Below are 27,809 nucleotides of genomic sequence, written 5' to 3' on the forward strand. Positions count from 1 at the left end.
CTGAGGCGCTAAAGTATGGAGGAAAGGCTGTTGGCGCGGATACATGACCTCATCTCTCTCATTTGGAGGGAGGAGAGCATGCCGGGAGATCTCAGAGATGCAGTGATTGTGACCATCTTTAAAAAGGGGGACAAGTCAGAATGCGCAACTGCAGGTGAATCTTCCTGCTATCAGCCACTGGGAAGGTTGTCGCTAGAGTTCTCCTCAACCGTCTTCTCCCTGTGGCTGAGGAGCTCCTCCCGGAATCACAGTGCGGATTTCGTCCCCTACAGGGCACAACGGACATGATCTTTGCAGTGCAACAGCTGCAGGAAAAAAGCAGGGAGCAGCACCAGGCCTTATACATGGCCTTTTTTGATCTTACAAAGGCCTTTGAAACTGTCAACCGTGAGGGCTCATGGAGCGTCCTCCCCCGTTTCGGATGCCCCCAAAAGTTTGTCAACATCCTTTGCCTGCTCCACAACGACATGCAGTCAGTGATCCTTACCAGTGGATCCATTACAGACCCAATCCACGTCCGGACCAGCGTCAAACAGGGATGCGTCATCGCCCCAACCCTCTTCTCAATCTTCCTCGCTGCCATGCTCCACCTCACAGTCAACAAACTCCCCGTTGGAGTGGAACGAAACTACAGAACCAGTGGGAAGCTGTTTAACCAAGCCGCCTCCAGGCCAGGTCCAAGATCACCCCAACCTCTGTCGTTGAGCTGCAGTATGCAGACAACGCCTGCGTCTGCGCACATTCTGAGGCTGAACTCCAGGATATAGTCGATGTATTCACCGAGGCATATGAAAGCATGAACCTTACGCTTAACATCCGTAAGACGTATAGATTCTAGAATGGTTCCTGCAGATTGGAAGGTAGAAAATGTAACCCTACTATTTAAGAAAGGAGGGAGAGGGAAAACCAGGAACTACAGACCAGTTAGTCTGACATCAGTCGTAGGAAAAATGTTAGAATCTATTATTAAGGACGTGGTAACAGGGCACTTAGAAAATAATGATAGGATTGGGTAAAGTCAACCTGTATTTACGAAAGGAGAATCAGGTTTGACAAATCTGTTAGAGTTTTTTGAGGTTGTAACTAGCAGAATAGATAAGGGGGAAACAATAGACGTGGTGTATTTGGATTTACCTTTTAACTTACAGTGTGCTTTTATGTTTCTGTCTTCTTCAAACATAATGTAATTAATCAATTGTAGTTGCAAAGCATAGATACAATTGATGCTGAGCACATGGATGAAATGATCATAACACCACACCAGAAAATTTGCACCTCTTTGCTTTGGAACTTGCATCATTATAAGTTCTTTGTCATACCATATTTCACAAATAGGGCAATTATCAGTTGCTAACCAATAAATAAAATAATTGATATGATGAGAAAACAGGTGGGTGGCATGAATCTCTGGAAAAAGGATGGGCTTGATCTGTCTAATGTACTTTCTGTCCCTAAAATTGTTTATGCTCTCACTAAGATGTTGTGGTTAGAGTTGCATTATTCTCTTGGCAACTGCTATTTACATAAGAACATAAGAAATAGGAGCAGGAATAGGCCATACGGCCCCTCGAGCCTGCTCCGCCATTTAATACGATCATGGCTGATCCAATCATGGACTCAGGTCCATTTCCCTGCCCGCTCTTCATAACCCCTTATTTCCTTATCATTTAAGAAACTGTCTATTTCTGTCTTAAATTTATTCAATGTCCCAGCTTCCACAGCTCTCTGAGGCAGAGAATTCCACAGATCCACAACCCTCAGAGAAGAAATTTTTCCTCATTTCAGTGTTAAATGGCAGCCCCTTATTCTAAGATTATGCCCTCTAATTCTAGTCTCCCCTATCAGTGGAAGCATCCTCTTTGCATCCAACTTGTCAAGCCCTCTCATAATCTTATACTTATCTGACTGTATACATAGATTTTGGATATGAAGGACCATCAGATATTACTTTATAGGTGTCTCTATTCTCATTCAGGCAATTCACAGCGAACTGATATACACAGGTGTTGGTCAAATATATTTTACTATACTAGTCCTGTACGCTTAATAAATGTGGATAGCGAGAGGTTGAATTTGCAGTCAAAGGCTTCCCGCAGGCAGATACCTCCATCCAGCATAAAATCTACGTACTTACCTTCTGCCTCGGGATCCACGGAAACTTGTGGTCCTGGGTCTCTAGGCGTAGGCCTGCGTAGAGGGCCACGTATCCCGGGGTGCATGGCGTTCACAAGTGCCCCATGGATCAAGTGGGCCGGCCCAACCAATTAAAGAAGGGAATCCCCATTCATCTTTATTGGGATTCTATATATCTGGAATCCCCATAAGCATTAAAAAGTAGGACCTCAAAAGTAGTAATCTCGGGATTGCTACCAGTGCCACGTGCTAGTCAGAGTAGGAATTGCAGGATAGCGCAGATGAATACGTGGCTTGAGCAGTGGTGCAGCAGGGAGGGATTCAAATTCCTGGGGCATTGGAATCGGTTCTGGGGAAGGTGGGACCAGTACAAACCGGATAGTCTGCACCTGGGCAGGACCGGAACCAATGTCCTAGGGGGGAGTGTTTGCTAGTGCTGTTGGGGAGGAGTTAAACTAATATGGCAGGGGGATGGGAATCTATGCAGGGAGACAGAGGGAGACAAAAAGGAGGCAAAAGCAAAAGACAGAAAGGAGATGAAGAAAAGTGGAGGGCAGAGAAACCCAAGGCAAAGAACAAAAAGGGCCACTGTACAGCAAAATTCTAAAAGGACAAAGGGTGTTAAAAAAACAATCCTGAAGGCTTTGTGTCTTAATGCAAGGAGTATCCGCAATAAGGTGGATGAATTAACTGTGCAAATAGATGTTAACAAATATGATGTGATTGGGATTACGGAGACGTGGCTCCAGGATGATCAGGGCTGGGAACTCAACATCCAGGGGTATTCAACATTCAGGAAGGATAGAATGAAAGGAAAAGGAGGTGGGTAGCATTGCTGGTTAAAGAGGAGATTAATGCAATCGTTAGGAAAGACATTAGCTTGGATGATGTGGAATCTATATGGGTAGAGCTGCAGAACACTAAAGGGCAAAAAACGTTAGTGGGAGTTGTGTACAGACCTCCAAACAGTAGTAGTGATGTTGGGGAGGGCATCAAACAGGAAATTAGGAGTGCATGCAATAAAGGTGCAGCAGTTATAATGGGTGACTTTAATATGCACATAGATTGGGCTAGCCAAACTGGAAGCAATACGGTGGAGGAGGATTTCCTGGAGTGCATAAGGGATGGTTTTCTAGACCAATATGTCGAGGAACCAACTAGGGGGGAGGCCATCTTAGACTGGGTGTTGTGTAATGAGAGAGGATTAATTAGCAATCTCATTGTGCGAGGCCCCTTGGGGAAGAGTGACCATAATATGGTGGAATTCTGCATTAGGATGGAGAATGAAACAGTTAATTCAGAGACCATGGTCCAGAACTTAAAGAAGGGTAACTTTGAAGGTATGAGGCATGAATTGGCTAAGATGGATTGGCGAATGATACTTAAGGGGTTGACTGTGGATGGGCAATGGCAGACATTTAGAGACCGCATGGATGAATTACAACAATTGTACATTCCTGTCTGGCGTAAAAATAAAAAAGGGAAGGTGGCTCAACCGTGGTTATCGAGGGAAATCAGGGATAGTATTAAAGCCAAGGAAGTGGCATACAAATTGGCCAGAAATAGCAGCGAACCTGGGGACTGGGAGAAATTTAGAACTCAGCAGAGGAGGACAAAGGGTTTGATTAGGGCAGGGAAAATGGAGTACGAGAAGAAGCTTGAAGGGAACATTAAGGCGGATTGCAAAAGTTTCTATAGGTATGTAAAGAGAAAAAGGTTAGTAAAGACAAACGTAGGTCCCCTGCAGTCAGAATCAGGGGAAGTCATAACGGGGAACAAAGAAATGGCAGACCAATTGAACAAGTACTTTGGTTCAGTATTCACTAAGGAGGACACAAACAACCTTCCGGATATAAAAGGGGTCAGAGGGTCTAGTAAGGAGGAGGAACTGAGGGAAATCTTTATTAGTCGGGAAATTGTGTTCGGGAAATTGTGTTGGGAAAATTGATGGGATTGAAGGCCGATAAATCCCCAGGGCCTGATGGACTGCATCCCAGAGTACTTAAGGAGGTGGCCTTGGAAATAGCGGATGCATTGACAGTCATTTTCCAACATTCCATTGACTCTGGATCAGTTCCTATCGAGTGGAGGGTAGCCAATGTAACCCCACTTTTTAAAAAAGGAGGGAGAGAGAAAGCAGGGAATTATAGACCGGTCAGCCTGACCTCAGTAGTGGGTAAAATGATGGAATTAATTATTAAGGATGTCATAGCAGCGCATTTGGAAAATGGTGACAAGAGAGGTCCAAGTCAGCATGGATTTGTGAAAGGGAAATCATGCTTGACAAATCTTCTGGAATTTTTTGAGGATGTTTCCAGTAGAGTGGACAAAGGAGAACCAGTTGATGTGGTATATTTGGACTTTCAGAAGGCTTTCGACAAGGTCCCACACAGGAGATTAATGTGCAAAGTTAGAGCACATGGGATTGGGGGTAGTGTGCTGACGTGGATTGAGAACTGGTTGTCAAACAGGAAGCAAAGAGTAGGAGTAAATGGGTACTTTTCAGAATGGCAGGCAGTGACTAGTGGGGTACCGCAGGGTTCTGTGCTGGGGCCCCAGCTGTTTACATTGTACATTAATGATTTAGACGAGGGGATTAAATGTAGTATCTCCAAATTTGTGGATGACACTAAGTTGGGTGGCAGTGTGAGCTGCGCGGAGGATGATATGAGGTTGCAGAGTGACTTGGATAGGTTAGGTGAGTGGGCAAATGCGTGGCAGATGAAGTATAATGTGGATAAATGTGAGGTTATCCACTTTGGTGGTAAAAACAGAGAGACAGACTATTATCTGAATGGTGACAGATTAGGAAAAGGGAAGGTGCAACGAGACCTGGGTGTCATGGTACATCAGTCATTGAAGGTTGGCATGCAGGTACAGCAGGCGGTTAAGAAAGCAAATGGCATGTTGGCCTTCATAGCGAGGGGATTTGAGTACAGGGGCAGGGAGGTGTTGCTACAGTTGTACAGGGCCTTGGTGAGGCCACACCTGGAGTATTGTGTACAGTTTTGGTCTCCTAACTTGAGGAAGGACATTCTTGCTATTGAGGGAGTGCAGCGAAGATTCACCAGACTGATTCCTGGGATGGTGGGACTGACCTATCAAGAAAGACTGGATCAACTGGGCTTGTATTCACTGGAGTTCAGAAGAGTGAGAGGGGACCTCATAGAAACGTTTAAAATTCTGACGGGTTTGGACAGGTTGGATGCAGGAAGAATGTTCCCAATGTTGGGGAAGTCCAGAACCAGGGGTCACAGTCTAAGGATAAGGGGTAAGCCATTTAGGACCGAGATGAGGAGAAACTTCTTCACCCAGAGAGTGATGAACCTGTGGAATTCTCTACCACAGAAAGTAGTTGAGGCCAATTCACTAAATATATTCAAAAGGGAGTTAGATGAAGTCCTTACTACTCGGGGAATCAAGGGGTATGGCGAGAAAGCAGGAAGGGGATACTGAAGTTTCATGTTCAGCCATGAACTCATTGAATGGCGGTGCAGGCTAGAAGGGCTGAATGGCCTGCTCCTGCACCTATTTTCTATGTTTCTATGTTTCTATGTTTCTATGAATGGGGATCACATAAAAATACATTTAACATAATAAATAAATAATTAATTATATATTTAAAATTAATTAAAATACAATATAATTAAACATTTAAAACAAAAATTTAATATTTTGAAAAATAAATTTACATCTGTTAAAGGGTCTAAAAATAAACTTACCTTATTACACAGGATTGATAAAATTTTATTTTTAATTTTTTTTTAAACTCTTGCGCTGGTAAAAGCCAGGCATAAGAATTTCACAGGCTCAGCTGTCTGCCTGCAGAGGCCCTTTTCCTGAGGATGCAGAGGATCTGTCAAGAGATTTCTTGACAGATTGCAGGTTCTGGGTTTTCGCGCATGCACAGCGCACGCCTAAACCCGGAACTTGCACACGCATAAGGATTGCGGCCCATAATAATTCAGTAGAGGAAGTGAATAGTTAGCTAATGGATCAACATAATCTACTAAAACTAAAATATGTAACTCAGCAAAAGACAAATAGTGTTTGAATATACATGATAATCCAAAACGGGGACCTTTTTTGTCATTTTCAATATCCATCGGGAATTCTAACAATGTGCTGCAAAAGACTTCAGCGGTACCATGAGAATTCTTTTTAAACTTAACATATATAAATACACCATCACTAATATGAACCATCTTATTTTATAATTCAACGCATGTGAATAGGAGGTGTAAAGATCTGCAGAATTCTGCAGCCTCACATTTTCAAACTGGAAAATTATTCCATTCCCTCACGTGATCCCTGATCTTGATGAAAAAAATTACAAATATGAAAAGCCCCCAATATCAACGTGATATAAACAATTCGTTTAATGTCAAATAGTTTAGTCTTTCGAACCTGTACAACTGAACAAAAAGAGCGTCAGAAAAATCTTGAAACAGACAATATACTTGTGATTTCAGAGACTTTATGGGAGTAGCGATACCTTCTCTGGAACAGTTCTGGCCACAAGCTGTCAGATAAACATAGAACATCTCTCGAGCTTGCTTCCCACCTTGAATGGGGTCAGACAGGGACACAAAGAGGAAGGAAAGGAGAAAAAAAATGACAGGAAAGAAAGGATTGAAGAAACAAAAAGGACAATGATGGGAAACATTAGTTAGAAAAAGAGTTCAAGACGTTTAGGATGCAATTATAGCATTTCAACTTGACATATACCATAAACTGAGCATTCATCTGAGTCGACTATAACATGCCATCTATTCTTCATGTATGCTTCATATTTCTTCAAGTTACTTCTCATTTGTTGTACAAAATTCAAATTGTACTCGGGGGGCAAGGGGGGTGTTAAGCAAAATTCATATATTATTTATGAATTCAGTCAGTATCAACAATGAGCTAATGCATTATTGCAACTTTTTCAAAAATGATCATTTTAATGTTTCATAATGTGCTTTATTTTACAATTTCCTATATTTCCCCTCTCTCACTCAAAGGCACTGAATCTTGCTGGAATATGGTTCTGTGGATAGCCCTCTAAACTGTCCATTCATTATGTCTAAGCTTAGATAGTGAGTGTCAGCAGGGTATTCAATTTATTTTTAGCAGGAATCACTGGATAGTTCCCAGTGGTAAGAACATTGGTGTATTTGCCCCTACCAGTCTAGTCCGGAGGCAGTGAGTCTAATGGTGCTGCCTCAGTTGAGCTTAGCGAACTCAGCTCTGACCACAAATCAACTCTGGGATATTCTGGTCTATTCTTAGTATTACATCAGGCTGTGCCTTTACCCTTTAGACCATCATGTTTTAAGTTTATGATGTATTTTTCACTGTTCTCATTTTTGTGTAACCCCAATTCCATCCTTGGAAGATCCAGGGTAAACGCTCCACTAATCCAGACTATGTATTAGCAAACAGATCGTGCTCAATGAATAAAAATGAATACAACTCCACTAATCAGCATTGTTAATGGTAGAACTATTAAAGTTGCAAGCACATTGCACTCTAAAGTAGATGAGCAAAGCAGACCAAGCCATTTCTACCTGTCTGCAGCCTGGCCACAGACTGCCATAAGACAGTAACAATTTTATTTTGGCTCACAAACATGCCTGACAATCCAGCTAATGTAGAGGGATATGGAGGTCACCTGGGGGTTACAGGTACACTGGTCTAACTCTAACAGAAATAACTTGAAAGAGAAATACCCTTTTCAGGGATTAAGATACAATATACCATTACTTAAATATATATCTGAACAATATAAAACTAATCACACCAGTCATTTAAATGGCATGTCTTCCTATCTTCAGTTTTGGAAACCAGTGCAGTTAGTGACCAACAAGTAAGCTGAAAACTTTGCCAAAATACATGACTTGTACTACCTATGTATACCATTAAGCCAAACCTTAAATCAATGAAGAACAGAATCTGTAAGTAATGAGTTCTGTCAAACAGTTTTAAATGTGATACTCTACAATGCCATTATTTTGTTTTTAAAACAGTAAATAAAAGGGCTTTATGAAACTGAAAGTACAATTCTAACTGTAACCAGGCTCAAAATGGTGCATCAAGCTATGTTCTTAATTAAAGAAAGAAATTATTTAAATACAGGAATAAATTGAGCAAGTCAAATCAATATGCAAATTCCATCTGGGTCACATATTATCTTCAATTTTAAATGTGGTCTCACTCATTACAGTGACAAGAATCCTCCCAAAAACTAACTGACACGGTGGACTAACTAAGGATAACTCAACCAAGCTGTGGATGAATGCCCGAAACCCTGTCTGTTTAAATACTAATGAACTACATGCTCAGATGATTCTTAGCACATCTTCATAGAACAAAACCATAATGTTAGTTTTGCCAGCATTGTGACATAATGCAACAGAATACGCTACAGTTTATGGAACGAATTTTTGAAAAATTAAATGAACACCACTCGGTGGCTCATTAAATGCTTTTCTCGCATCAAACAGTAAATATGGCATTTTCAGTTGAATCTTTGGAACACAAACAGAAAGGTGTGCAACGCCATATTATGGAGCCTCAAATTAAAACAAATAAAAAAGCAAAGAGCAAAACAGATCATGCAGAAAGAAGGTAATTCTAGCAATATTTGCAATAAAGGGCGAACCATTGTATACTTAAAGGGAAAAAATATATAAAGATTTTGATGCTTTCCATGCCAAACATATATGCTACTCAATGATAATGATCTGAGTAGCACAAGGAGATACTAGGCTATGGAATACAAATGCCACAGGTCATAGATTAACAAATGTAATGCTCTTTAAGGGATTGTTGTTTATTGCATACCAAATTTAATAGACTTGATATACAGCCTAGAATGTGTTTGTGTAGAGCTCAGCCACACATATTTCAGCCTTTACTTCTCAGATCATTTACACAGTGCAGCACTATTGACCAACACAATTTTGCTGAACCCTATTCATTATGGATACTCTACAGCATGGAACATCAGCATGCAATAGGATTGTTAACAATAACTTTTACAGCCACAAAGGATATTTAGTCAAAGACAATGAAAAGGCATGCAAAATGGTACTAATCCTTCAAATATGGTTGGTTCGATTTATCATAGTTTAGAAAACTCAAATTTAGTAACAGAGACCTTAAAGACTCAAAGACAAGCTTAAATTTAATCTTTGTCAAATGCTACTTTGAAAAGAAAGGAATATCCCATGTTCTTTATTTTTATTATTCTTCATAACAGCATTACAATTTTGCAAATCATCACAATTATCAGATTTCAAGTTTCAAAAAAACTGATTCAAGCTCCTTAAAGTTTCAGAAGAATCTAGAACTCGAAGGATTAACGTGGATATAAAAGCTATTGTTTTTAAATGGTATCATCCTTTCATGAATCTGAATGCAGCAAAGGCAGCTTTCCAGAACACTGACATGAGAACTTACCAACTATATCGAACCAAAGAGGTGTGTTACTTGGCTGAACCGTGACCACACCCACAATTTCATTCACTCTGTCGTTTTCCATCACTGTGAAGTTGTAAAACTGTTCATCAAAACTGAGGGGAATGGAGGATGGTTCTGGTTTCTTAATCCACTCAATGTGCAAACGTGCAGTGGAAGACTTCTGTGGTCTCCCATTGTCCACTGCCTTAATCTGAGTATCAAAGATTAATGCAATGTCAAAGATAGAATACAATCAACAGTAAAAATCGCATTAGTAAATTAAATTAAAACTTATTAAACTCAATTATAAACCCTGAAATGAAGTTTAAAAGACATCACAAACCGTGGCAGCAAAGCAGGAGAAGTTTATAAATGCCACAACATTTAATATTAAAGTCAATACCTTGCATTTGATTATTCATAACATGTAGTCTACAGTTTATAATATTTATCGTTTTGTGATTGACATGCTAAGCACATTAGAGATAATGTAATATAGGTGAAAGGCCAAGAAGGTTGACAGTGGCATACAAGCTGAAGATTTATGGGATCATGTGATTATCGCATTTTGCTATAATTCCTACGTTGCAGCTGCCCATTAATGCCCTGAACTCAGAATCATAGAATGATATAGCACAGAAGGAGGCAATTTGGCCCATTGTGCCTTCGCCAGTTCTTTGGCAAAGCTATCCAATTATTCCCATTCCCTTGCTCTTTCCCCATCGGGCTGTAATTCTTTTCCCTTTAAGTATTTATCCAGTCCTCTTCTGAATGTTACTACTGCATGTGCTTTACCACTCTTTCAGGCAGTGCATTTCAGATCACAACAACTCGCTGCGTAAAAAAGTTTCCTCATATCGACTCGGATTTTTTTCCCGATCACCGTAAATCTGTACCCTCTGGTTACTGACCCTTTTGCCACTCTCTCAAAAAGTTCTTAATTTGGAACATCTCCATCAGATTTCCTCTTAACATTCTCTGCTCTAAGGAGAACTACCCCAGCTTCTCCAATCTTCCCATATAACTGAAGTCCCCATCCCTAGTACCATTCCAGTAAATCTCTGTTGCACACTCTCTAAGCCTCGACATTGTTCCTAACAATGACCAGAATTGAACACAATACTCCAGCTGAGGCCTAACCACTGTTTTATAAAGGTTTTGCATAATTTCCTTACTTTGGCATTTTATTTCTCTATTAATAAAGCAAAGGATCCTATATGCTTTTTTAATACAGTCTTCTCAACTTGTCTTGCCAAATTCAAAGATTTGTATACATACACCCCCAGGTCCCTCTGTTCCTGCACCTCATTAAAATTGTCCCATTTAGCTCATGTGGCCTCCCCGATTCTTCCGACCAAAATGAATCACTTCATACTTCTCTTGTTAAATTTCACCTTCCACATATCTGCTCATTTTATCAGTCTGTCTGTGTCCTCCTGAAGTCTGCTACTATCTGCCTCATTGTTTACTAAATTTCCAAGTATCAGTTCATCTGCAAACTTTTAAATTATGCCCTGTATACCCAAGTCCAGGTCATTAATATATATTAAAAAGAGCAGTGTACCTAGTACAAACCCCTGGGAAACACCACTGTAGACTTCCCTGCAGTCTAAAAAAACAACCATTCACCACTACTCTCGGTTTTCAGTACCTTAGCCAATTTTGTATCCATAAGAACATAAAAAATAGGAGCAGGAGTAGGCCATATGGCACCTCGAGCCTGCATCGTCATTTAATACGAACTTGGCAGATCCGATCATGGACTCAGGTGCACTTTCCTGCCCGCTCCCCATAACCCCTTAGTCCATTATCGGTTAAGAAACTATCCATCTCTGTCTTAAATTTATTCAATGTCCCAGCCTCCACAGCTCTCTGAGGCAGCGAATTCCACAGATCCACAACCCTCTGAGAAAAGAAATTTCTCCTCACCTCTGTTTTAAATGGGTGGCCCCTTATTCTATTATGCCCTCTAGTTCTAGTCTCCCCCATCAGTGGAAACATCCTCTCTGCATCCACCTTGTCAAGCCCTCTCATAATCTTATACGTTTCGATAAGATCACCTCTCAATCTTCTGAATTCCAATGAGTACTCAACCTTTCCTCATAAGTCAACCCACTCATCTCCGCAATCAACCTAGTGAACCTTCTCTGTGCTGTCTTCAAAGTAATTATATCCTTTCGTAAATATGGAAACCAAAACTGCACGCAGTATTCCAGGTGTGGCCTCACCAATACCCAGTATAACTGTAGCAAGATTTCCCTGCTTTTATACTCTATCCTCTTTGCAATAAAGGCCAAGATTCCATTGGCCTTCCTGATCACTTGCTGTACCTGCATACTTACCTATTGTGTTTCATGCACACGTATCCCCAGGGTCCCGCTGTACTGCAGCACTTTGCAATCTTTCTCCATTTAAATAATAACTTGCTCTTTGATTTTTTTCTGCCAAAGTGCATGACCTCACACTTTCCAACATTATACTCCATCTGCCAAATTTTTGCCCACTCACTTAGCCTGTCTATGTCCTTCTGCAGATTTTGTGTGTCCTCCTCACACATTGCTTTTCCTCCCATCTTTGTATCGTCTGAAAACTTGCCTACGTCACACTCGGTGCCTTCTTCCAAGTCATTAATATAGATTGTAAATAGTTGGGGTCCCAGCACTGATCTCTGCGGCATCCCACTAGTTACTGATTGTCAACCTGAGAATGAACCATTTATCCCGGCTCTCTGTTTTCTGTTCGTTAGCCAATCCTCTATCCATGCTAATATATTACCCCCAACCCCGTAAACTTTTATCTTGTGCAGTAATCTTTTATGTGGCACCTTGTCAAATGCCAAATGGAAATCCAAATACACCACATCCACCACATGCTGCCACTGTCCCTTTAATCCCACGGGCTTTAATTTTGCTAACAAGTCTATTATGTGGTACTTTGGCAAATGCCTTTTGAAAGTCCATATACAAATCAACTGCACTACCCTCATCAACTCTCTCCATTACATCATCAAAGCATTTGATCAAATTAGTCAAACACGATTTGCCTTTAACAAATCCATGCTGACTTTCATTTATTATACTTTTGCAAGTGCCAATTAGCTTTGTCCCGGGTTACTGTCTCTAAAGGTTTCCCCACCACCGATATTAGGCTGGCTGGCCTGCAATTGCCGAGTTTAACCTTCTCCCCTTTTTAAACAGGGGTGTAATATTTACAATCCTCCAGTCCTCTGACAGCACCCCCATATCCAAGGAGGATTGGAAGATTGAGGCCAGAGCCTCAGCAATTTCCCGCCATCACATCCGGAGCAGATGATCTTTCTACTTTGGGGACTGACAACCTTTTAGGTACGTCCCCTTTATCTATTTTTATCCTATCCAATATCGTTACTGCCTCCTCCTCCAATGCTACAAACTGGAGTTTGCCTGCTGCAGGTCCCACAAAGGGAGAACAGAACCAACATTCCTTCCTTTGTTTCATTTTTACAAGGAATATGTTTCAAATAGAGAGATAATTCTCCAATGCTTTTAATAGCTAATGTGGAGTACAGTTTTGTTCCTCTCAGTTAGGAAATATGTTCAGTGAAATTGTAGATCACACTGATTTAGTTTGGAAAAGTGTGCACTGCGATGTGCCATTAATTAACTTTAATTACATGTAGTACAGACAGATAGAACTGTTCAGGTAAAACAAAATCATTCATTTTATTAACACACAAATGCACAGTGCTGCAAATCTACTTGAGGGACATGTTCCCTCTACATTAGTAATGGCTAGATTTTACATTTTTGTGCATATTGCTCAAAAATGGGTGTTATTTCTGGCATGGGCGGTAAAAATGGGTTTTCAGATCGCTGGCTTCTCGCCTATTCTCAAAGCACCTAGTCTCCATTTTTTAAATTGGGGGTTACCACGAGCGTTATGAAATGGGCATTAGCATTAAATCTCTGACCTTCTGCCGTAAAGTGTCGTCGAACTTAGCAACGGCATGGCAATGCTCGATTCCCGCAATTCAGGAGGTCAAGGTTCATCATAGAAACATAGAAAAATCGGTGTGGGAGTAGGCCATTCGGCCCTTCGAGCCTGCACCATCATTCAATAAGATCATGGCTGATCATTCCCTCAGTACCCCATTCCCGATTTCTCTCCATATCCCTTGATCCCTTTAGCCGTAAGGGCCATATCTAACTCCCTCCTGAATATATCCAATGAACTGGCATCAACAACTCTCTGCGGCAGGGAATTCCACAGGTTAACAACTCTCTGACTGAAGAAGTTTCTCCTAATCTCAGTCATAAATGGTCTACCCCTTATCCTAAGACTGTGTCCCCGGTTCTGGACTTCCCCAACATTGGGATCATTCTTCCCGCATCTAACTTCTCCAGTCCCTTCAGAATCTTATACGTTTCTATGAGATCCCCTCTCATCCTTCTAAACTCCAGGGTATAAAGGCCAAGTTGATCAAGTCTCTCCTCATATGTCAGTCCAGCCATCCCTGGAATCAATCTGATGAACCTTTGCTGCATTCCCTCAATAGCAAGAATGTCCTTTCTCAGATTAGGAGATCAAAACTGAACACAATATTCCAGATGAGGTCTCGCCAAGGCCCTGTACAATTGCAGTAAGACCTCCCTGCTCCTGTACTCAAATCCCCAGGCTATGAAGGCCAACATACCATTTGCTTTCTTCACCGTCTGCTGTACCTGCATGCCAACTTTCAATGACTGATGAACCATGACATCTTCGTGTTTTTGCCCCCAAAGTGGATAACCTCAGATTTATCCACATTATATTGCATCTGCCATGCATTTGCCCACTCACCTAACCTGTCCAAGTCACCCTGCAGCCTCTTGGCATCCTCCTCACAGCTCACACCTTTGCCCAGTTTAGTGTCATCTGCAAACTTGGAGATATTACACTCAATTCCTTCATCTAAATCATTGATGTATATTGTAAAGAACTGCGATCCCAGCATTGAGCCCTGCGGCACTGCCTGCCATTCTGAAAAGGACCCGTTTATCCCGACTCTCTGCCTCCTATCTGCCAACCAGTTCTCTATCCACGTCAGTATATTACCCCCAATACCGTGTGCTTTGATTTTGCACACCAATCTCTTGTGTGGGACCTTGTCAAAAGCCTTTTGAAAGTCCAAATACACCACATCCACTGGTTCTCCCTTGTCCACTCTGCTAGTTACATCCTCAAAAAACTCTAGAAGATTCGTCAAGCATGATTTCCCTTTCACAAATCCATGCTGACTTGGACTGATCCTGTCACTGCTTTCCAAATGCGCTGCTATTTCATCCTTAATGATTGATTCCAACATTTTCCCCACTACTGATGTCAGGCTAACCAGTGTATAATTACCCGTTTTCTCTGTCCCTCCTTTTTAAAAAAAGTGGTGTTACATTAGCTACCCTCCAGACCATAGGAACTGATCCAGATTCGATAGACTGTTGGAAAATGATCACCAATGCATCCGCTATTTCTAGGGCAACTTCCTTAAATACTCTGGGATGCAGACAATCAGGCCCCGGGGATTTATCGGCCTTCAATCCCATCAATTTCCCCAACACAATTTCCCGCCTAATAAGGATATCCTTCAGTTCCTCCTTCTCACTAGATCCTCGGTCCCCTAGTACCTCCGGATGGTTCTGTCTTCCTTCATGAAGACAGAACCAAAGTATTTGTTCAACTGGTCTGCCATTTCTTTGTTCCCCATTATAAATTCACCTGAATCTGACTGGAAGGGACCTACATTCACAAATCTGCAGAAGCTTTTGCAATCAGTTTTTATGTTCCCAGCAAGCTTCCTCTCGTACTCTATTTCCCCCCTCTTAATTAAACCCTTTGTCCTCCTCTGCTGAATTCTAAATTTCTCCCAGTCCTCAGGTTTGCTGCTTTTTCTGGCCAATTTATATGCCTCTTCCTTGTATTTACTATCCTTAATTTCCCTTGTTATCCACGGTTGAGCCACCTTCCCCGTTTTATTTTTACTCCAGTCAGGGATGTACAATTGTTGACATTCATCCATGTGATCTTTAAATATTTGCCATTGCCTATCCACCGTCAACTCTTTAAGTATCATTTGCCAGTCTATTCTAGCCTCATACTGTCGAAGTTACCTTTCCTTAAGTTCAGGACCCTAGTTTCTGAATTAACTGTGTCACTCTCCATCTTAATAAAGAATTCTACCATATTATGGTCACTCTTCCCCAAGGGACCTCGCACAACAAGATTGCTAATTAGACCCTTCTCAATACACATCACCCAGTATAGAATGGCCAGTTCTCTATAGCTGGTTCCTCGACATATTGGTCTGGAAAACCATCCCTAATACACTCCAGGAAATCCTCCTCCACCTTATTGCTACCAGTTTGGTTAGCCCAATCTATATGTAGATTAAAGTCACCCATGATAACTGCTGTAGCTTTATTGCACACATCCCTTATTTCGTGTTTGATGCTGTCCCCAACCTCACTACTAGTGTTTGGTGGTCTGTACACAACTCCCACTAACGTTTTCTGCCCTTTGTTATTCCGCAGCTCCACCCTCCATCATGACATGTGCAGAAGAGGAGACAGAGAGAGAGGGATCTGAGAGGGACTGAAAGCGTGTGTGGCTGTAGTGTGTGCTTGTTTGGCTGTTGTGGGAAGTACGAGGGAGATTCACCAGCAGCAAAAAGCCTACTAAACACCAAGAACATAGTTGGCACTGGGTTTTTGTCCAACAAATAAGATATAACATGGAAGGAATGGTGGAAGCCCTGGAGCTGGTAACCAGGAACACTGGTGGCAGAGGGCTCCCAGTGGTCTCGGATCCGGCACGGCACTGCACCATAAGGTTCTGCAGCCCCATTACCAACGACACGAGAGCCAGGAACAATATCTTGCTTCTGGCTCGGTGCACGTTCCCACCTCGGGGTGTCATCTCCCGTATCCGTCCAAGCAGCGGTTCAGCTGTCATCCGCACACCCCCCACCCCCACCCCCACCCCCACCCCGCCAATGAAGCATCACCTGAGGAGCTCTTTGGTCAGGCGGTTTGGAGTCAGGAGGGGAAGGGGTAGAGGTAGGGAGAAGAAGCGGGAGGGGAACAGTTGGTTTTTACAGAAATACTGATGATTTCAGACACATGTTCGGTTTAAATGTTTTTTATTTAACAAAACCTTGTTGCGCATTGGCTCAGATAGCTGCACAGTTTCACGCTAGTGATTCCTTAAATATCAAAGGGTATAATTACACTTAAATTCAATCAACTTAAACTTTAACTGTCACCAAGGTGATGCCCACCATTGATATATGACCTGCACACCCAGCAGTGTGTCAGCCTTGTAAATAACATCAATATTCTTCCAGGTAAAATGTTCATTGATGAGCTCCTGCCGTAAGGATCTTGCAACTATCATGCCATCATGTGCCCTTTCATGCGGTCTACGGGGGGGGGGGGGGGCGGTGGGTGGCGGGGGCATTGCTTCAGCATCAGCCTGATTGTCTGGGCCAATGTCAGCGTCCGCCTCCTCGTCCTCCTCTTCCTCTCTGTGGTGAGGTGGACTTGGACTTGTCAGACTCTTCAGGCAATTCTTGTCTTCTCCCAATAGCAAAATTGTGCAGCATGGAGCACACCACCACGAATTGAGCTACCTGCTCAGGGTGGTATTGGAGCTCGCCTCCTAAGTGGTCCAGGCATCTAACGGGCTGCTTAAGCACTCCAATGGTTTCCTCCACGATATTGCGAGTGGTTTTGTGGCTCTCCTTGTATCGCCTCTCGGCTTCGGTGTGGGTGTCACGCAGGGGGTCATCAGCCAGGTGGCGAGGCCATATCCTTTGTCACCAAGCATTGACCTTGTGGCTGATTGTTAAACAAATCAGATACAGTGCTCTTACGCAGGATGTGAGTATCATGGATGCTGCCCGGAAATTTAGCATTCATTGCCATTATAATTTGCTGGTGGTCGGCAACAAGTTGGACATTCAGGGAGTGGAATCCCTTGCAGTTCCTGAAAACCTCTGCATCCTGAAAAAGTGCCTGCATCGCAATGTCTTTTGCTCCCTGCATCTTGGGGAAGTTTGCAATTCTGGAGAATCCTGGAGCCCTATCAGTCTGTGCTTCCCTGGTCATAGGGAAGCTGATCAAGTCCCTCCTGCGTGCGTATAGGGCTTCAGTGACCTGTCTAATGCAGCAATGTGTAGCATGTTGAGACAGACTGCAAATGTCGCCAGCTGAGGCCTGAAAAGAACCCGACACGTAGAACGACAGTGCCATGGTGACTTTGACCTCGACTGACAGACAGTGCAGTACTGATGGTACTGGCAGGCTGCAGATCTCCCCTTATGAGCTGGCATACCTCAGTGATATCCTCTTTGTGGAAGCGCAGTCTCTGAAGGCAGGTGGTGTCAGGCAAGTTGAGGTAAGACCGCTTGTCCCTGTACTTGCGGGGGTTGTAACGTCTGGTCCTCCTCATCAGTCTGGTACATCTTACATTGGGCACATAATGCAGTGGAGCGTACCTTCGGCCATCTCGAGTCTGCAGCATGTAATTGGTCATCAAGAGAGGGTGAGAAAAGACAGGCCCCATTGCAATAGCTCTCTGTTTTCCACCGATTAGTCACAAAGAATGAATGTCCCGACGAAGACACCTATTAGTTTCCAATCGGTCACAGTATGGTCAAGATGTTTCTACAGATGTTCACATCACATCCAAAGACCTCCAGAGTACATCCGATCTTCCCCGAGGTTGAAGCAGAACAGCCTTTTAAAGGTTGTGACATGTGATGTAGAACATGGAGTCCATAACGTTGTGATTAGTTCTGGTTAGTTCCACTTTTTCCGGACGTTTTTTGGGGCGAGCAATATTGTGGGCGATATGTGTGCGAGGTGGTGAAAGTGATGCTGGGCGATCTCATGGCCGTTAGTTTCGGCAAATATTTTTTTTTAAATAAATGGGCGGTCGGTATTATTGAATCTCAGCATTAATTCTGTGCGGAAACTAACGCTGGGCGATATTATGGGTGTTGATTTCGCCCATTCTGATGATTCCGTCCAAAAAACGTGGGCGGGCGGTATTATTTTTTCCCAGCATTACGCATATGGGGAAAGTAACGCTCGGCAATAAGTTTCTGAAAAATGCCCGTCAGTTTCCATTTTGTGTCTAAATGGGCGATATATGGGCGTTATACATAATTTCAGCAGTAAAATGGACGTTAAATGGGCGATACGCATGCAAAAAAAATTGGAAAATCTAGCCGACAGTTCTTAATAACAGGTATAACCCAATCCCAGAGCCACGTTTTGATAATTTTTCATTATCCAATATAAATAACACGTCAAAACAAATGATAAAATAATCCCTTTTTTTGCTGTTGCATTACAGAGTTTTTAATCACTTTTTCATGAAAAGGACTTGGATTTGGATAATGTTAAGGAATAAAAACAGAAAATGCTGGAAATACTCAGCAGATCAGGCAGCATCTGTGGAGCGAGAAACAGAGTTAACGTTTCAGGTCGATGACCTTTCATCAGAACTAGAAAATATTAGAGATAGGATAGGTTTTAAGGAAGTGGAGAGGCAGGGGAGGAAAGAACAAAAGGGAAGGTCTCTTATAGAGTGGACGTCAGGAGAGATTAGATGACAAAAGGAATGGTTATACAAAGCAAAAGTGGATGGTAATGAGACAAGTAAAGAAACAAAAGATGGGTCTCGAAGAGGTATAAATGGGAAAGCAGAATCATCAATAGCTGCCATCTGAAAAAAAGGGTGCAGAGATTATGATCTGAAATTGTTGAACTCGATGTTGAGTCGAGAAGGCTGTAAAGTGCCTAATCGAGAGATGAGGTGCTGTTCCTTGAGCTTACATTGAGCTGTGTTTGAACAGTGCAAGAGTCCAAGGATGGAGAGGTCAGAGTGGGAATGGAGCAGAGTGGAGAATTAAACTGACAGACAACCAGAATCGCGGGGTTAAGCTTGCTGACTGATCGGAGGTGTTCACCATTTACACCTCTTCTAGACCCATCCTTTGTTTCTTGACTTGTCCCATTTGCCATCTCCTTTTGCTTTGTACAATCATACATTGTCATTTTGTCTCTCCTAACTTCCACCCTATCACAGTCCTTCCCTTTGTTCTTTCCTCCACTCCCCCTTTCCCTGCCTCTGCACTTGCTCAAAACCTGTCATGTCTCTAACTTTTTCTAGTTTTGATGAAAGGTCATTGACCTGAAACGTTAACTCTGTTTCTCTCTCTACAGATGCTGCCTGACCTGCTGAGTATTTCTGGCATTTTCTGTTTTTATTTCAGATTTGCAGCACCCGCAGTATTTTGCTTTTCTATTAGTGTTAAGGTATTGATTTTAGTTAATAAATGAATTCACCAAGGTTGAAATCCTCCTCTCGCTTGCAGCCAATGGGATAGAGTGGGGATTGATATGTTAATGACCCAGGCATTGATACTATTATCCATGATGATCAGGAACAATAGAAGATCTATGTCCATGACCTCCTATACTGTTCCATTGAAACTCAATGCAACCTCAAGGAACAGCACCTCATTTTTCTACTGGGCACTTTTCAGTCTTGTGGCTTTAACATTGAGTTTAACAACTTTAGATCTTATCCAGCGCTCCCATTTTCTCTTGGGCAGCAGGTGCTGGTAATGGAGGATGGCTAGATCAGAGCCACTGGGAGAGGAGGAGATGTGGGCTGGTGCTTGGGATGGGGATACCCTATCAGTACACGGTTGGCAGGGTGGTACTCATCCCTGGGGTCTACCTGTCTTTCTTCCACCATATTCCCTGGCCACGGGAGTTTTTCTAACTTCATCAGATTTTCCATGCTTCCCTCCTCCTCTGCTATTCTGCTGTAACCATTTACAGCTCCTCCAGACCCATGCTTTGTTTCTATACTTGTCTCTATCACCCCCTTTGATCTTGACCATCATTATTTTTGTCATTTAATCACTCCTGCCCTCCACACTATCACAGACCTTTTCATAGAAACATAGAAACATAGAAAATAGGTGCAGGAGCAAGCCATTCAGCCCTTCTAGCCTGCACCGCCATTCAATGAGTTCATGGCTGAACATGAAACTTCAGTACCCACTTCCTGCTTTCACGCCATACCCCTTGATCCCCCGAGTAGTAAGGACTTCATCTAACTCCCTTTTGAATATATTTAGTGAATTGGCCTCAACTACTTTCTGTGGTAGAGAATTCCACAGGTTCACCACTCTCTGGGTGAAGAAGTTTCTCCTTATCTCGGTCCTAAATGGCTTACCCCTTATCCTTAGACTGTGACCCCTGGTTCTGGACTTCCCCAACATTGGGAACATTCTTCCTGCATCCAACCAGTCCAAACCCGTCAGAATTTTAAACGTTTCTATGAGGTCCCCTCTCACTCTTCTGAACTCCAGTGAATACAAGCCCAGTTGATCCAGTCTTTCTTGATAGGTCAGTCCCACCATCCCGGGAATCAGTCTGGTGAATCTTCGCTGCACTCCCTCAATAGCAAGAATGTCCTTCCTCAAGTTAGGAGACCAAAACTGTACACAATACTCCAGGTGTGGCCTCACCAAGGCCCTGTACAACTGTAGCAACACCTCCATGCCCCTGTACTCAAAGCCCCTCGCTATGAAGGCCAACATGCCATTTGCTTTCTTAACCGCCTGCTGTACCTGCATGCCGACCTTCAATGACTGATGTACCATGACACCCAGGTCTCGTTGCACCTTCCCTTTTCCTAATCTGTCACCATTCAGATAATAGTCTGTCTCTCTGTTTTTACCACCAAAGTGAATAACCTCACATTTATCCACATTATACTTCATCTGCCACGCATTTGCCCACTCACCTAACCTATCCAAGTCACTCTGTAGCCTCATAGCATCCTCCTCGCAGCTCACACTGCCACCCAACTTAGTGTCATCCGCAAATTTGGAGATACTACATTTAATCCCCTCGTCTAAATCATTAATGTACAATGTAAACAGCTGGGGCCCCAGCACAGAACCCTGCGGTACCCCACTAGTCACTGCCTGCCATTCCGAAAAGTACCCATTTACTCCTACTCTTTGCTTCCTGTCTGACAACCAGTTCTCAATCCACGTCAGCACACTACCCCCAATCCCATGTGCTTTAACTTTGCACATTAATCTCCTGTGTGGGACCTTGTCGAAAGCCTGCTGAAAGTCCAAATATACCACATCAACTGGTACTCCTTTGTCCACTTTATTGGAAACATCCTCAAAAAATTCCAGAAGATTTGTCAAGCATGATCTCCCTTTCACAAATCCATGCTGACTTGGACCTATCATGTCACCATTTTCCAAATGTGCTGCTATGACATCCTTATTCCTTTTATTCTTCCCCACCCCCTTTTCTCTGTCTGCTGTTCATCTCTTAACATCTTTCAGTTCTGATGAACGATCATCGACCTGAATTATTAACACTGTTTTGCTCTCCACAGATGTTGCCTGACCTGCTGAGCATTTTCATCATTTTCTGTTTTTATTTCAGATTTCCTGCATCAGCAGTTTTTCACCTTTGTGACAATAGGTTAATTGTTACCTCATCTCAGGTGCTCGCAGCAAAGATATACACTAATGGTTCAGAATATCCAAAAGACAAATGGCTAGAAATTTGGTTCTCGCGATAATTGTATTTTTTCACCCAAATTATCGTTATTGCAACGCTATCGCTATGTGGCAGTAAATTTGAGCTTCAGTTTGTGCAGCAGTAAAAATCAGCGTTGCACGAGGATTCGTGGTGCAAACCGCGAATTTTCTGCAACTTTACTCCAAGGCCGATACCACTGCGAGTTGGGCCGAGGGAGGGGGGAAAACAACAAAAAAAAAAATCACAAAACATTCACAAGACTGGCGAATTGCTGCAAAAGCATTAATAAAAACTTTAACTTACCTTTTTTGCAGGTTTTCATATCTACTGCTTATCTAAGGGCTACAACGCAGCTTTTTCCTTGGCGTTTATTTTCATTCTAAATACGTGTGTGCTCAGAGCCAAATATTTGGTGAAACTGATATTTTGAGTCTTGCCCGCCGGCGCTCCTCTCTCTCTCTCCAGCAGTATTTGAAAAGTGCTGCAGCAAGACTTCGAATTTCCCGCCGCATCGTTTTTTGCCAAAAACGGCGAAATAGCGCAGAAAAAATGGTCGTAAGTTCGATGAATTTTTAGCCCGTTAACATATTCTGTTCAGATCAGGTTACACTATTGCATAATTAGATAGTGTGTTGCATTGCCATTCTCCAGCATTACTGTACATGAAAGAATATCGAAGGCAGGCTCCAAAGGAACATAAGGAATATTAACATTTACTGAGTAAAACCAGAAATAAAATCTTACGGTTAAAATGTCGTAGTTTCCAGCTGAAAACTGTTTCCTGGAGGAAACCATTCCAGTTTTGGGATCAATAAAAAATTTCCCATCATCATTTCCATCCACGATGCTGTAGGAAATTTCGGCATTGGGGCCTTTGTCCTTGTCGAATGCAAATGTTCTATAAATTGGCTCACCCCGTTTCTTGCGGTCCCGCTCTGGAAGTTTAATTTGATATACCTTCTGAGGAAACACGGGCTTGTTATCATTTTCATCCAACACATGCACCACCACCCACACAGTTGAGTGTTTTGGGGAAGAGCTGCCATCTGTCACCATCACCTGTAGAACATTAATAAAACAGTATTAACTGTCGGGATGCTGTTCTTTCTATCTCCCGCACCAATTATACATTTCAGCGTGACTGAATTTCAAGCCTCTCTTCATCTTAATGTCATTTTTTTCAAAACAACTTTCTTCTTTTCTTTTGCACTTTACCTTGACAGCCAATTATTTTCTTCATTTGAATGATAAAAATGAAATTATATAATCTGTGGAAATTATGCAAATCAACAAACAAGCTGAAACCATCGTGGGAACATTCCAACTTAGTGTAAGATAGAATTAAGTAATTAAACACAAACATTTTAACAAATAGAAGCTGAATGGCACTTTTCAGGATTTTTGATTTATTTTCACAGAATTTTTTACTAAAATAAGTTATGTTGAAGTGTTGCATTTTAAAACAAAGTGAATATGCAGAGTTTTTAAAAAAAACAGGCTGAAAGTATGAAACATGTTCATTAAAGCTCAGCAAGCCAGTTTGTGGCTCACCATCAACTTTGAACTGAGACAATGAGGGTCAATTGTCACCATCCAGGCCCATTAATCCAGGATGATCCTTATTCATTTTCAGAATAGCAGTGGATTTAAACATCCCAAGGAGTGGAGGGGAGGAGGAGAGGAAGATTTATTGACAGATTGACTAATGAGTCACTGAACAGGGAAGTCAGAGGAACACCCTCCCACTTGCTAAGACAACGAAGAGAAAAGGACACATGAGCAGTCAGTCCGCCAACTAGATCTGGCAGGGAAGCCTGGCCTAATGAGCCTGGAAACTCACCCATTTCCAAGCCCAGAGCCAGTCAAGATCAGTAACAGGAAAAATTAAGTGAGCCTACTAAAAGGGATAGTGCGGCATATTCATTGGGGGGAAAATTGCGGTCGGAGGCTTCCTTCAGGCGAACGCCACCGGCCGGAATATTTTTAACGAAAATACCCAGTGATCCTGGAGGTATGTAGGATTGCAGTCAGAGGCCTAGTTTTGCCGTTCAGCATACGGGAACATGCCTTCCAGGATCGTATGCGTATCCTGGGATCATGTGGGCCTGGACCACCAATAACATCTAGTATTCTCTATGATAATAATAGGAACTCCGTTTATACGAGCTCCCATTACTATCAATGAGAATACCCTCCAAAAACAAGAAACACAACACAATAAATAAATAAAACATGTCACACATTTAAAATAATTGAAATTGAATGTAATTAGAAAAGTCATTTTTTGAATTTGTTTTTAACATGTTTTAATAGGGTTAAAAATAAACTTACCTTAATGGACAGGGTTGTTAATATAAAAATGAGTAATTAAATTAAATTTTTCTATGTTTTAAAACTCTTACTTTGGTAAAAGTAGGCAATACGCCTGCTTTTACCAGGTGTGAGAGTTTGAAGGACATTCGCTGGTCAAGAGTTGGGCTAATATGCCAATCTCTGCCCCGTGGATGTCCTTCTCCCGGGGATTCATGCAACCTGTCAAAAGACAAAAGGCGATTCATGCGCACATCACCCGGAGAGGTCACAATTTTCGGCGGATTATTTTCCTGGTCATTGAGGAGGGGCTTGTAGTTAATTGAATCAATGTGAGATCTGATTACATCTGATACTCTGTACATTCACTTGCTTTCTGTATAATAAAGCAACTTAACACTTTGTATCTGGCCTCATCTCACTAAGTCTTTCAATTCATCATTAGTAAAGATTGGAGAAGTGGAAATGAGGGCATGTTGAAAGACATGAAGGTCTCAAGAAGGATTTACTACACTTCTCGAATACAATATTGCACAATAAGATATTGGGCAAATCCTCAGACTTACAGCCATTGCTATACCCAAGGAAATATCCAAGGTAAAACTGAAGCATATAATAGTGAAACTATTAACTCAGAAGCTACAAAGAACAATAGCTCTTGATATAATGTGAAACAAAACAGAAAACACTGAATGTATTCAGCAGGTTAGACAAATTCACGTTTCAAGTATAGAGCCTTCCTCACAAATAATGCAACCTCAGTCACAGTACTGCGTATTGCTTTCTTATAATGAGCTCCAACTTTGTGAATGGAGTAGCGCAGTACAATTTTCCCTCTATCACTAGTTTTCCTGCATCCTCTTCTCAAGTCACAGACAAACATTGGCGGACAGTTTCACAGGTGCCCCCCTCCAGTACCTTGCCAAAGTGGACATTCTTCATACTTGAACATATATGTGTTGCTAGCCTATCTGATGTTGAAGGGAGGGAAACAAGGGAAGGGATCACACACACAAGCATTTTTAGTCACTGGAGAGCAATCAGGAACAGGGAAATCAGATTTTTTTCCCCTCAAGCTCAAGGATGCTGAGGCCAGTTGTATTGTTCCAGTTAATTCCTAACTCAGCAGACACGGGGGATTGAACCTGGTACTTTCTTGGTATGTGCAGATCCATTGCACAAAGTGCACTATCCAACTAAGCCATCAGGGGAGCTATATGCCAACAGCTATAGATTCTCATGTACACTTTTCATTTATAACTTCTGACTGTAATTGTAAAGTATCATTGCAGCTGAACTTACTCTGGAGCCAAATTTCATCCGCACTGCCAGGCAGCAATGGACCAGGAGTGCAATGAAAATCATGGCTCAGCACTTAGTGCAAAATTCCTGCGGACTACTGTCTCCTGCTGCTCCGGAGCAGGCTGGGAAATAGATGAGCAACGCTCCTGCCTGAAACAGGAGAGGGAGCCGACTTAATATATACAACTCAAGGTTCTATGACATACATAGGAACCTTCACAATTTTGGGCTTCTACTGGGAGACACACGTTGTGCAAGCTTTACCCAGAGGAACTGTATATAGAATGGGCTAACTAGCAGTCTTTAAAAGTGACCAGTGGAGGATACATAGCAACATAGAAAATAGGTGCAGGAGCAGGCCATTCGGCCCTTCGAGCCTATACCGACATTCAATATGATCATGGCTGATCATTCAACCTCAGTACCCCACCACAGCCTTCTCTCCATACCCCCTGATCCCTTTAGCTGTAAGGGCCACATCTAACTCCATTTTGAATATGTCCAACGAACTGGACTCAACAACTTTCTGTGGCAGAGAATTCCACAGGTTCAAAACTCTCTGGGTGAAAAAGTTTCTCCTCATCTCGGTCCTAAATGACTTACCCCTTATCCTTAGACTGTGACCCCTGGTTCTGGACTTCCCCAACATCGGGAACATTCCTCCTGCATCTAACCTGTCCAGTCCTGTCAGAATTTTATACGTTTCTATAAGATCTCCTCTCATTCTTCTAAATTCCAGTGAGTATAAGCCTAGCCGATCCAGTCTTTCCTCATATGTCAGTCCTGCCATCCCCGGAATCGGTCTGGTGAACCTTCGCTGCACTCCGTCAATAGCAAGAATATCCATCCTCAGATTAGGAGACCAAAACTGCACACAATATTCAAGGTGTGGTCTCACCAAGGCCCTGTACAACTGCAGTAAGACCTCCCTGCTCCTATACTCAAATCCCCTCGCTATGAAGGCCAGCATGCCATTTACTTTCTTTACTGCTTGCTGTACCTGCATGCCTACCTTCAATGACTGATGTACCATGACACCCAGGTCTCGTTGCACCTCCTCTTTTACTAATCTGTCACCATTCAGATAATAATCTGCCTTCCTGTTTTTGCCACCAAAGTGGATAACCTCACATTTATCCACATTATACTGCATCTGCCATGTATTTGCCCATTCACCTAACCTGTCCAAGTCCGTGTGCAGTCTCTTAGCATCCTCCTCGCAGCTCACACCGCCACCCAGCTTAGTGTCATCTGCAAACTTGGAGATATTACATTCAATTCCTTCGTCTAAATCATTAATGTATATGTTAATAGCTGGGGTCCCAGCACTGAACCCTGCGGCACCCCACTAGTCAATGCTTGCCATTCTGAAAAGAACCCGTTTATTCCCAATCTTTGCTTCCTATCTGCCAACCATTTCTCTATCCACGTCAATACCTTACCTCCAATGCCATGTGCCTTAATTTTGCACGTTAATCTCTTTTGTGGGACCATGTCAAAAGCATTTTGAAAGTCCAAATACACCACATCTACTGGTTCTCCCTTACCACTCTACTAGTTACATCCTCAAAAAACTCTAGATTTGTCAAGCATGATTTCCCTTTCATAATCCATGCTGACTTCGACCGATCCTGCCACTGCTTTCCAAATGCGCTGCTATTACATCTTTAATATTTAACTCCAGCATTTTCTCCACCACCGATGTCAGGCTAACCGGTCTATAATCCCCTGTTTTCTCTCTCCCTCCTTATTTAAAAAGTGGGGTTACATTAGCTACCTTCCAATCCATACGAACTGACCCAGAGTCCATGGAATGTTGAAAAATGGCCATCAATGCAGCTACGAGTTCTAGGGCCACTTCCTTAAGTACTCTGGAATGCAGACTATCAGACCCATGTGATTTATCAGCCGTCAATCCCTTCAATTTCCCTAACACCATTTCCTGACTAATAAGGATTTCCCTCAGTTCCCCCTTCTTGCGAGACCCTTGGTCCTCTAGTATTTTCGAGAGGTTAT

At 42.4% G+C, this 27,809-nt stretch overlaps 1 protein-coding gene across 3 annotated transcripts in view; it reads right to left on the bottom strand.

Annotated features, from left to right (window-relative positions):
* The window catches only part of LOC139275058 (protocadherin Fat 3-like), a 941,319-nt gene that overhangs the window by 251,788 nt on the left and 661,722 nt on the right, over positions 1-27,809 (bottom strand). For all 3 annotated transcript variants that reach the window (XM_070891994.1, XM_070891992.1, XM_070891993.1), the window contains exons 5-6: positions 22,926-23,240; positions 9,580-9,790 (exon numbers count right to left, since the gene is read on the bottom strand). In XM_070891994.1, the coding sequence (XP_070748095.1) occupies positions 9,580-9,790; positions 22,926-23,240 (526 nt within the window). The remainder of the gene's footprint in view (positions 1-9,579; positions 9,791-22,925; positions 23,241-27,809) is intronic.

Source organism: Pristiophorus japonicus, chromosome 10 (assembly GCF_044704955.1).
Source record: "Pristiophorus japonicus isolate sPriJap1 chromosome 10, sPriJap1.hap1, whole genome shotgun sequence".
In the NCBI taxonomy this organism is placed as follows: Eukaryota; Metazoa; Chordata; class Chondrichthyes; family Pristiophoridae; genus Pristiophorus; species Pristiophorus japonicus.